Source organism: Manihot esculenta, chromosome 7, assembly GCF_001659605.2.
Source record: "Manihot esculenta cultivar AM560-2 chromosome 7, M.esculenta_v8, whole genome shotgun sequence".
Taxonomy (NCBI): Eukaryota; Viridiplantae; Streptophyta; class Magnoliopsida; order Malpighiales; family Euphorbiaceae; genus Manihot; species Manihot esculenta.
In genome coordinates this window covers 1,225,446-1,238,197 of record NC_035167.2, presented here as the reverse complement: position 1 = coordinate 1,238,197, position 12,752 = coordinate 1,225,446, and the positions used below count along the sequence as shown (strand labels likewise).

The window sequence follows — 12,752 nt, the reverse complement described above, 5'->3', positions numbered from 1 at the left end:
AAAATAATTAAATAGACGTGTTGCTGACCATTTTGCAAATTTAAAAAGGTATCTCTTGGCTTGTTTTGGCGTTCCTTGATGTAGTTTTCCTCTGCTGGAGAGTTATTTGGTCAATGTTCATTTTGGATTTTTCTTTCCATCCATGGTGGACAGATAAGCGACTGTACATCGCAATTATATATATATATTTTTTAATATTCTGTAAGAAATTAAAATTATTTGAAATTAAAATTATTGGATTTCCCTCTTCCTTAAAAAAAAAAAAAAAATTCACATCCTTCAAAAGGATGCCAAGTTTGACATTAACACAAATTTCAATTGGATCACAGCTCAGAAGGATAATGTATAATATTTATTGAAAGATAGAACCAAAGAATTACAAGAAGGCATGCCTGGAATTCAAGGCATCACCAAAATTTTGTTACAAGACATGCTATGTAATTAATTGAATTCCAAATTATAAAAAGAATAATGCAAACAAAAAAATGTATAATATCTCTAATCTCCCATGACTCTAGTTTGATGGATTGAGGAATTTCGTGAACCAAATAGCTGAGTTTTTAGCGATTCTTGTAAGATTATTTTTGTAATCGACATAGTATAGACCAAATCTTGAAGTATAACCAATATTCCATTCGAAATTGTCTAAGTATGACCAAGCAAAGTATCCTTTAACATTAACATTGTAATCCCTGCAAAAAGCAACCATCGTTAGAATTATAAATTAAGAATTATTGAAAACTTTTAGATTAAGATTTTGAAGTTCAGACTTACCTGAGAGATCCCAATGTATTCCATATATGCTTTCGATAATAGTCTATTCTGAATTCATCTTTAAGTGCTTCCTCAATAGATTGAGTTTCATCATTAAGATTATCGACTCCTAAATTAATGTGAAAAAAATACAAAAATCAATGAAAAATATAATCATAATTAAGAAATTAATATTCTTACACAAGAAAGGCATATATTAATCACTTACCATTTTCAGTAATATAAATTACTGGATTGTTATATCTATCTTTGGTGTAGTTCAATAAATGGCGTATACCATTTGGATAAATATAAAACCAAGGTGAGTAAGCCTGCAAATTTCAATTTCTATGTTAATGATATATCCAAAAATAGATAATTCATATCTTAATTAATTTATTTTATATATGCTTTTCTTTAATATACTAACCTGTGGACCAATGAGATTGCCATCATAATCATAAGCTGCATAGTAAAAAAAACATATATGTTCATTAGCTAAACATTCTATAACAAAAAGAAATTAATAACTTATTGAAAAAATTATAGGTAACATACGAGTTTCAGTGATGTTACTATCGGTTTTATATCTTATACGATCCGAATCAATTGAAGCATTTGGTTTCGCATAATATGAAGTGTAGTATTGTAATCCGATAAAATCGTATGACCCTCTAAGCAACTGAGTTTCTTCATCAGAAAAGCTAATTAGTTTATCTCCAATTAAATCTTGCACAGATCTTGGATATCGACCATAAGTTAAAGGATCCATCCACCTGAAAAATAAAAAATAAATACTCATGTTAAATGAAGGCTTATGCATATGATAAAGCCTTAATTGATAGGTTAATTTGAAATAAAGACTCACAATCCAAACATAAAGTCCATGGCTGTTCTTGAAGCTTCTATATCAGAAATTCTATTGGAGAGAGGTTCAAACCAGAAGGTGAAGAGCGTTATTCCAATCTTGCCATTTTGAATTTTCTACAAAAGTCAACAAAATAATAAGCTCAAATCTATATATATGTTTGTTAAAGAAAAAAAATAATAACATGCATTATATATCTAGAAGTATACCTGGTAATTTTTTCTATATATATTTACAACGGCGGAATGTGAAAGTAGCAAATTATGAGCAACTATATAAGGTTCAGTAGCTGAGTTTCCAGCACGACATTGATTATTCACCCAAGATGAGCATCGACCAGGAGCGAAAACTCCATCATCATAAGCAAATCCACTAAGAGCCCATGGTTCATTAAAAGTCATCCAATGCTTCACTCGATCACCGAATCTTTCAAAGAGAAGATCAGCATATTCACGATAATCTCTCCTGTATACAATTTATAATTATTCAACGACATGTATTTTTGCTTTAGAGAAAAAATAATTATTGAGTTAAAAGTTAAAAAATGTAATGTAAAAAACTGTACACTTACACAATATTACGACTTAAAAAACCTCCATATTTATCCTCTAGAGCTTGAGGAGTATCCCAATGAAAAATAGTAACAAAAGGTTGTAGACCTGAAATTTTTTTACAAAGAGAAAAAATTAGATATTGTTTGATATAATTTCATAACTTCTTCAAAAGAATTAGCAGATGAAGTTCCTTCATTTCCTTGATAAAAGAAAATTAAGGAACTATATTAAATCCTTTGAAAAAGAGATAATTATCACCTTGTTTTATAGTTTCATTAATAACTCTATTGTAGAATTCAATCCCTTCCTCGTTTATCCCCTCCCGTCTCCTTCCACCTAAATATTAAAATTAAAAATAAAATAAATGATTAAAAAGTAAAAAAAATCATAAATATTTACCATAACTAATATCTAACACAAATTCGTAAATGTTTAAATTTTGATAGATAACTTACTAGGGATAACTCTGGACCACGATATGGAAAATCTAAAAGCATTAAAACCCATATTCTTCACGTTTTGTATATCTTCCTGCAATATTAATTTTAATTTATTTTTTTATTTTATTTTACAGTTGACAATAAATAAGAATTTTCAAAGGAAAAGAATGATTATTATACTTGATAGCGATGATAGAAATCAACTGCCATGTCTCCATTGCTTTTATCCCTTATTCTCTCTGCAAGATTATATAAAAATAATTAATATTTTATTTATTAACATAATCTCAAAACACACAAATATAAAAAAAATACCAGGATACTCATGCGTAAACGTGTCCCAGACACTAGGTCCTTTGCCTGATATATTTGCTGCCCCTTCGATCTAAATAACATAAAGCAAAGCTCAGAAGTCTAGCTTAATAATTTTAGTTGGATAAGCATGAACATGAGATTGAGACTTATATTAGAAAAATATGTTGAGAAATCATGGAACATGTTTAAAATTATACCTGATAGGCAGAAGTGGCTGTTCCAAAAATGAAGTCATCTGGAAAATAACTACGATTAAAATTCTTTGGGATGTCATCAACATCATCTGCCTTTGCTGGTTTTGTAAGAGCCAACAAGCTTATGAGGAAGAAGATGAGCATCCTTATCAGCTGAGGAGAGAGCTTAGAAGCTATAGCCATAACAATGATCGATATATTAATATGATTTCAAGTGCTTGTGTGATTTTCAATTCTTGGCAATGCCTCCTTTATATAGAGTAGATGAGAGATGGCTGACGTGGTTATATGCATGCATAGTTATCTTGGTCTATTCTCATCGTCTCATCACTTTCCTAGGAGATTCTAGGAAATTTTCCTTAAACGGGAATTCCCACGAGATTAATTAATTGCCCACCTTTTCTATTAAAAAAAGAAAAATAAAATCTTTTGAAAGAAGCATTCTTATAGTTGAATTTTTTTTTTTGGGTAACTTTTCTATTAAAAAAAATTAATTAGAAGGTTTAATAATATTATATTTTTTTTAGAAAATAAAAGAAATTCTACTGAAGGTTTAATGATGTTATTATTTTTTAGAAAATAATATTATATAATATTTTAGAAAATAAATTCCTTTAAACAGAAAAGGAATATAAATTTGAAGTTAAAATAATCGCCGATTTTATTTTATAGTACGTCTAATATTATTTTGACTTTTCAGATAATTCCCGTGCGACCAGGGCTTTGACTTTTGCACAAGCTGTAATTGTGGAATATGCTCCTGCATGTATTTGATTTCAACTCCAGCCAACTTTTATTAATTTGAAAGTGGGTAGTTGATTATTTTTTCCTATTTATCAGTGATTTTCTTTCACGTCCATAAATTACATCCTATTTTTTTTGTAAAAATATTTTCTAAAAAAAAATTTATAAGCATTATGAAGAATGATAAAATACAAATATTTTTTTAAATTAATCGATTTCAAAAAAATATTTATTAATTAAAAAAATTATTTTTATACCGTTTGAGCATTTATAAAATAAATATTTTTTTTATATATGATGATCATCGGATCTAAGTGATAGAGATAGGTAACACTGTAATAGAGAGACCGTTAAATATCAGTAATAAATTAAAAAAAATAAAAATAAAATTTTTTTTTCTCTATTTAAATTTAAATAACCACCGTAAATTTTATTTTTTAAATTTCAGAATATCAATATATATGTTTTTGTTCAAACTTTAACTTTTTATATTGTAATTAAATAATAAAAAAGAATTATTTTCTTAAAAAATAATTTACTACTATGATACATCCGATTAGGGTAAGAGACTTAGCAGATACATTGGATTATGTTAGGAGACTTATTATATACACAATCCTAATATGATCAAACCTTATCAAAATTTTCTTCTATTTGTGTTGTTTGAGCTGCTTTAGAAAATTAATAAAATAAAAAAAATTTCTGATTAAAAAAATTTGATCAAACCTTATCAAGTTTATTAATTAATTATAATAAGAATTTTATCAAATTTCATCGATTGCACACCACTAGATTAAGAGAAAGGAAATAAGGAGTCAAACCGGAATTATTTAGAACGTGGTCATTCAATTAAGGACTGAAAATTATTTTAGAAAAAATTAGATAAAATTTTTAATTATATTAACTATATTTCGTTGACACTTTCAACGGTATTAACGCCATTGTTTTTTTTTTCTTTTTTTCTTTTTTTTGTGGATAAGCATAAGCCCCAGTTTTGAAAATAGGAGTTGGTCACCCTGGAAAATTAAAGATTAGAGAAATGCTTAATAATGAAATAACACGGGTAGGTGTTTGAGAATCAACACGGCTTCTTACGCTATCATTGCCATTTATCTATAATTTTTTTATAAATTAATTACACGCGTCGTTTATTTTAAAAAAAATATTTTTCATATGTTTTAATATTATATCAAGAAAAACGATTTGAATGTGCTTTATAAATGAATTTTAAATAATTTATATAAATTTTTTCAATTTACCTTTAAAAAAAAAATGGATGAGATCATGAAGGAGTAAGCATACATGACATTAATTTTTCCTTAAAGAGTTGGTTGCTAAATGAGCACATGATTTCAAATAGGCAAAAGTCACTCATGGACTTTTCATCGAAGTCTAGAAAAAAATTAAAATATTTTTTTTTACTCACTGGCCAATCCGATGATGTGACGCGATGAAAGACAATAAGTCCAATCACTTCGCTACCGTGTCTGGACGTTCGCCGGGAAAATTAAATAGCCGTCTGACGTAGAAAGGTGTTTTGACACTTCTGTACGTACGGATCTGCGTAACAAAAATAGGTGGTACTATTCATGTGGAATTAAATGACCGTCTGGTGTGAAGAGAGATTCTAATTATTCCGTACATACGGACTTATATAATAGAGACAGATGACACTGTAGTAGAGAAGCCATTAGACATCACTAGCAGACAAAAAGAAAGTAATAAAAGGGAGAAACATCTTCCCCTTCTATCTAAGTTTACACATACTATAAAATTTTATTCTCTAATTCTCAGAAGATCAACTTTATCTTTTAATTTCAAATAAATTTTTATTTAATAATATTTTTTTAATATTATAATTTTTTTACTATTTTTCAGTTAGATAAAAAAATTAAAATAGTAAAATAAAATTTTATAATTATAAGAATACTGTGGGAGTCTTTGCATATAGATTATGTAGACGTCAAGGATTAGTTGGCCATAATCTAACGTTAGATTTCTCAATTCAAGCTTTCCAGACTTATCTCTTATCTTTTAGAGTTTGAATTATTTGACCCATATTAAAAAAAGAAAAAAGATTTCATTTGAATTTAAATTTAAAATATTATAATTATAAAAATTGCAAAACAATTTTTCCAAATTTACTTTATAAAAATATTTTATTAGTTGAACGACCATCTCAGTCAAGACGTATTAGATAAAAATCAAACTATCCATTAGCTGTTTTTGATGGAAAATGTCGGGATCCAATTCATTTGGATGGAGGAGACATTTCCTGAGGCACGTGCTCTTCCGTTGGACCCAGACTTTTATTATAAAATAAAATAATTAAATTACTAGGTTGTTATATTTGTTTAAATTAATTATTTAATCTTTATTTATTAATCACAACGTATTTTTTTAAAATTAAATAGATTAATTTTCTACCAACTAAAATATTTCTAAATTTGTTTTAATATTAATTAAATGAATTAATAATATAAATATTCAAATCGCACATAAATTGACTAACATTTTAGTAAATAATTATTAATTATTTTATTTAAAATATTTTTATATAAGAATAGCAATTCAATTCAATGGGAACGATCCCGAAATGGTACCTAATGTCCTTTTTTTTTTTTTTTTTTCTTTTTTTTTTTTCTCCCTCAAATCATGTTACGATATTGGTTGTACGTAGAGGACAAAAATGGTAGGAAAAATATTTTTAAATTAATCAACTAGCTAATTTTAAATTAAAAAAAGTTTGTTTAAGTTCAAATCAAACATACGAAGTACTATGTTCTACAAATACAGCTCCACTCTACAAGTCAAAGCTTTATAGTCATTCAAAAGAATTTTATTTTTTTTCCATTTTCTTCTTTTTAATAGAAAAAGGTGGCAGCCTCTTGGGAATTCCTTTTATAAAAAATTTTCCTAGAATCTCCTAGAAAACTCATAAAATTTTCCTAGGATTCCCAATGTATACTTCTAATATAAGTCTCTGTTCATACTGTCCAACTAAAATGATTAAGGTAGATAAACAACTAATGAATGAGTAGATTAATTCTGAGTATTTCTTTCTGGTATTCATATTGAAGGGCCCCAAATATATCAGGTAAAATATTTAGTGTCCTGGTATCTTGGTATCTTTATATGTTTGGGTGCTTTGAACTTATATATATCACTAAACAAAATGTTATTGATAAAAAATTATTTAGACTGCACCAAAAATTTTAATTAATATCGTTTGGTTAAAATAAAATAAGTGAAAAGATAGGTTAAAAGGCTAATTGAAATTTCTCAAAAATTAAAAAATGAATTTCTAATAGTTAAGGGAAACTATTTATAATAGAAACAAAATATTAATATGCAAAATTATGAAAATATCTAAAATATCTAAATAAATAAATAAAATACAAAATTGACATCTAAACAATGAAATTTCCATATCGACTTTTGTCTGTGGCCCTCGTCACATTTTTAAAAGTTGTGCGTCTCGAAATTTTCTTTCTGAAAAATTATTGTGGATCTCCATCGAACGTCAATAGCAAAAGTTAAATCCAATTCAAATCTGCCGTAAAATTTAAAACTAATTGCTTCATATCAATTACTTATTTCTATATAATCTTACAGACATGATAAAAAAATAATCGTTGCAGTTGGTTTCTATCATTGATATTAAAGATATTAATTATATTTTTACTTTGAAAATTTTTATTTATTCTCATCTATGAAGTTTAATGGAAAATTAATTAAAATTAATGTGGCAGAAAGATATACAAAACGTTAAAAATATGAGTTTTAATGCTTTTAAATTCTCTGTTTTATGGTCCATTGTCTATTAAAGGTTAATTGGATTCAAAAATTTAAATTTTAGCGTGAATTCTCAATCATTCACAATTATATCTAATTTTTCAATTTTTATATAGAATATTCAAACCTCTGAGATTATTTATAATTGCAACCATGTTTCTAAATCAATTTTGATTAAAAATAAATTTGGTGCGGATTAGATGGATCGTAATATTTAGAATGGAAAGACAGATCGACTGACTATTTAAAACCCCAATTCAGAAAATTCATTTAAAGATTTGATCATAATTTTTATTACGAGTGTCAGAATTACTATTAAAATCCCAATTCGAAAAACTCATTTAGAGATCATGAGATCTAAAAACGCTACTTAGAATCTTAAAATCACTTTTTTTTTTAATATTTTTTTATTTTTTTAAATTTTTGTTTATGTCTAATCAAACGTCATATTTTTTTAAGCAGCTTATTTTCTATTGATAATTACATATTTTTCTCTAAACCTATTTAGAATTTAATTTAATCAAGTATATACTACCAATTTAATTATTTATTGTTATTTACATCCTATTTATTTGATAAAATATTTTTTAAAATCCTTTTATAATTATATTATAATAAAAAGAAAATATTTTTCTAATAAAAATTAATCAATTTTTTAAAAAGTAACTTATTTATTTCAAACAAAAAGTCATTCTATAGATTTTGACAATCTATATAAAACTAACATTTTTCTATACATGAGTGTTTTTCAAATTAACTTTTTTTTATACTGCAATTAAATAATTAAAAAAAATTATTTTCTTGAAAAATAATTTATGATACATTGAATTAGGCTAGGAGACTTAGTAGATACACTGGATTATGTTAGGAGACTTGTTATACAATCTTATTATGATCAAACCATATCAAATATTTCTTGTCTGAAGCTGTTGATTCGTCCACCATGGAAAAAGATTGACCCATAATTTCTCCCAAGTTTTAAGTCAGCAGCGCATGGCTATTTAAGCAAATTTATAAATTTACATATAAATATTTTAATTTAAGACTTGTCAACTTCACTCGTAGTCTTACCCAATCCTTTTCTTTCTCGATTTGATAGATCTATTTCAACGGTCAATTATATAGAAGGAAAATCTTTGGCAAAAGAATATAAAAGGAAAATAGTTAATAAATATAATGTATAGCAACATAATTACAAATATATAAATATAAATAAAATATAAAAGATAATATTACAAATAATTTACTAAATTTCAATTGAAGAAAAGCATATATATAGATAAATTTTAATTATTTTATTAAATTTCAAAAATTATAATAAAAAAGTAAGCGGAGATATAAGAGTTTCATGAGTATTGATAAAGTATTTTCTAAATTTCCAAAACTTTTATATTTTAATTTTTTTTATTAAATTTATATACTGCATGCATTTTTTTAGAAACTATAATATAAATTAACGTGAAAAAAAATATAATTATGATATATAGTTGCTTATTCATCTACTATAGATGAAGATAAAAACCGAAAATGACAGTTGACCTGTAATGTTAATTTATTGACAAAAGAATTCTCCAGCAGACATGGAGGAACACTGGACGCCAAGTAAGAACAGAAATGGCAAAACTAATGGTAGAGGGTCAAAACAACTCAATAGCTTTTTTAACAAATAAATTATAAATTGAGTTTTTATCGAATAATAATAAACCTTTATAATTTTTTATTTTAAATTATTAGAAAATTTTTAATTAAAAAGTTCATATTATACCTAAATTAGCAACTAACTCTATTTCATTTTTTAGTTGTAATTATAAAAATAAAAATATTAATAAATTTATATACAAGAGTGTAAATATATATATATTTTTTTAATTTTCCATTTTCTTGCTTTTAATAGAAAAGGTGGCAGCCTCGTGGGAATTCCTTTTATAGAAAATTTTCCTAGAATCTCCTAGGAAACTCATAAAATTTTCCTAGGATTCCCGATGTATATTTCTAATATAAGTCTCAAACTCATGTTCATACTGTCCAACTAAAATGATTAAGCTAGATAAACAACTACTGAATGAGTAGATTAATTCTGAGTATTTCTTTCTTGTATTCATATTGAAGGGCCCCAAATATATCAGGTAAAAAATTTAGTGTCCTGGTATCTTTATATGTTTGTATGCTTTGAACTTATATATATAACTAAATAAAATGTTACTGATAAAGGACTATTTAAATTTCATCAGGAGTTTTAATCAATATCGTTTGGCTAAAATGAAATAAAAGAAAAAATAAGTTAGAAGACGAAAAATTTTATTGAAATTTATCAAAAGATTAAAAAGTGAGTTTTTAATAGTTATGAGAGAATATTTATAATAGAAACAAAACTCTAATATGCAAAATTATGAAAATATTTAAAAAAATAAATAAAATATAAAATTGACCCCTAAATAATGAATTTACATATCAAACTTTGTGACAGACCTGTAACCCTTGTCACACTTTTGAAAGTCGTGCATATCGAAATTCCCTTTTCAAAAAAATTAGTGGGTCTCCATCGGACGCCAATAGCAAAAGTTAAGTCAGATCTAAATTTACCATAAAGTGCAACACTAGTTGTTCCATATCAGTTACTTATTTCTATATAATCTTACAGAAATGATAAAAGATAATCGTTGCAGGTGGTTTCTAGCATTGATATTAAAGATATTAGTTATTTTTTACTTTGAAAATTTTTATTTATTTTCACCTATTAAGTTTAACGGAAAATTAGTTAAAATTAATGTGACACGAAGATATACAAAACGTTAAAAATATAAGTTTTAATGATTTTAAATTCTCTATTCTATAGTCCATTGTCTATTAAAAGTTAATTGGATTCAAAAATTTAAATTTTAGCGTGAATTCTCAATAATTCACAATTATATCTAATTTTTCAATTTTTGTATATATAGAATACTCAAATCTTTGAGATTAATTATAATTGCAACCATATTTCTAAATCAATTTTGATAAAAAAATCGACCGACCACTTAAGATCCCAATTCAAAAAACTCATTTAGAGATCTATGCCTTTTATTTGCTTTTGGCTACATATCGACCTATCACAAAGTCTAATAACGTTGTTTAGAATCTCAAAATGACTAAATTTTATTGTCAATATTTTTTAATTTTTTTAAATTTTTGGTACGCATTTTTGGTACACCTATTTAAGCAAACGTCATATTAATACAAAAATAGTATGAACTACAAATATATTAACATATATCTATAATACTCAAATTATTATATAATTTCACCATTAAAAGTTATATGAAAATGTAACTTCAATTTTTTTAATTATGTTCGTATATAGTTCAAACAATAGAGTAACCATATAAACTTGTTTTGATCAATCATTTTTCTTATATATACATTTGTGAAATTTTTACTTTTAGAATATTCTCAATATATGATATTTTAATTTTATTATTTTTTTGTTCGTTTAAAAAATATATTTTTTTTCTGAAATATGCGTACCTTGAATCCAAGAATGCATTTTTGAGAATCTGATTCCATGAATTGTGATCCAAGTGAAAATTGTGTTCAAAGTCAAAATTTGAGACAATTGTGAATCTGATTCCATATATATATAAATTGTGATATGCAGTTTTTTTTTTTTTTTTTTTTTTTTCTGAAGTTGCTTATTATTCGTTCACTATGGAAGAAGAGAAAACTCCAAAATCACCATTGATCCATAATGTTCATATATTGACCACTGACTCGTAATTTCCCCTTGTTTTAAGTCAGCAGGGAATGGCTATTTTCTTTTTTTATTTTTATTTTTTCGAAAGGCATGGCTATTTCATTTGTGTATAAAACAAATTTATAAATTTAAATATAAAATATTTAAATTTAATACTTGTCAACTTCACTCATAGTCTTACCCCTTCAACAACCATCTCAATTTGATAGATCATACTTCTCCAACGGCCTAAGTATATGAAAGAATTGTTTTGTACATTAAGAGAAATTCTTATGCGCACCTCATCCAATATAAAATCGACACATTATCTAAATTAAATATAATGTTATCTCAAATATGATAGGATTTATTAACTATGATGTTATTTTAATTTTTAATTAACTGAATATATAAATTAACTTATATATCTGAATGTATACAAAAAGTTTCCTCCGAGTTAAGAAAGCAAAAGAGAGAGGGAATTGAAAAAGGAAGGGGGAATTAGAAAAGGGTTTTTGAGAAGGAAATGAGCGATTGTGCATGTTTGTAAGGAGATAATCAGCACAGACAAAGAAAGTGGTACTTGGTTTCAGGAAAGTCAGTCATATGTTCTTGCTGGGATTCTCTATCCTTCGGGGCAGGAAATTCAATGTTTGTGGTAGAATGGATATTCGTTTTAGTCTTTTCCATATCTATGTGCATCTTGAGTTGAAGTTTCTTTTTGAATCTGTTGTGTTTTTATTTTCTGTTTTCTAGGGTTGTGTTATTACTTGCTTACTGGAAGGTTTATCCACGTCTCAGGATTGCACCGTTGCGACCAATGATCTATGCCCCCAATAATAAGAGAGGCCATGAGTTCTGTATCATCTCCTTCCTGCGAGTACTGCATGTTTGGTTGTTCTATAGCCTTTTCCTTTTGTGTTTTGTGCTGCTTTCATGGTTGTTTTACTCTGATGGTCACTAACTTGTTTCTAATTGTACTGTTGTGATGAGATTTGCTTTTGTGACATTTTGAACCTGCAACTTTAAGGTTATACTGGTGGACAATTAGTCAATCCCATTTATAAGTTGTAATAGAAGTGTTGCTATGATTGTGTAATAATTATTTTATCCTTAAAATAAAATTAGTAGTATATTCATTAAATCTCGGTGTTTAATTATTATTTATGTGTTAGTGTTGCTATGATTATCTACCAATGATATTTTGTTTAATATTTATGACTTATCCCCATTTTTACGGGAATAAGACATGAAATCCTTATCCAAATGTTTTGTTGAGCAAGTGTACGCATAAATTTACCGACTAACTTGGCTCAAAAGAAAATTAAATCAAGTGTTATAAGGTGTCAAACGAGTGTCAAAATTGGGGGCTGGTCTACC

At 26.2% G+C, this 12,752-nt stretch overlaps 1 protein-coding gene across 1 annotated transcript; it reads right to left on the bottom strand.

Moving 5' to 3' along the window:
* Nucleotides 1-333: 333 nt before the first annotated feature.
* Nucleotides 334-3,348, bottom strand: LOC110607660 (beta-glucosidase 13). Its single transcript, XM_021746809.2, has 13 exons — nucleotides 3,128-3,348; nucleotides 2,931-3,000; nucleotides 2,796-2,854; nucleotides 2,631-2,706; nucleotides 2,434-2,511; nucleotides 2,193-2,280; nucleotides 1,831-2,086; nucleotides 1,622-1,737; nucleotides 1,312-1,529; nucleotides 1,184-1,218; nucleotides 983-1,085; nucleotides 775-883; nucleotides 334-692 (listed from the first exon to the last, which is right to left on the bottom strand). The coding sequence occupies exons 1-13, from the start codon at nucleotides 3,305-3,307 to the stop codon at nucleotides 515-517; spliced, it is 1,566 nt and encodes a 521-aa protein (XP_021602501.1). The 5' UTR covers nucleotides 3,308-3,348; the 3' UTR covers nucleotides 334-514.
* Nucleotides 3,349-12,752: the final 9,404 nt, after the last annotated feature.

Excerpts from the sequence above, each read along its gene's own strand:
- LOC110607660 (XM_021746809.2), bottom strand. The coding sequence starts at position 3,307 with ATGGCTATAGCTTCTAAGCTCTCTCCTCAGCTGATAAGGATGCTCATC. Across the intron at positions 2,512-2,630 it reads GTGGTCCAGAGTTATCCCTA|GTGGAAGGAGACGGGAGGGG; the intron begins GTAAGTTATCTA and ends TTTAATATTTAG. Across the intron at positions 2,087-2,192 it reads TTTTTAAGTCGTAATATTGT|GAGAGATTATCGTGAATATG; the intron begins GTAAGTGTACAG and ends AATTGTATACAG.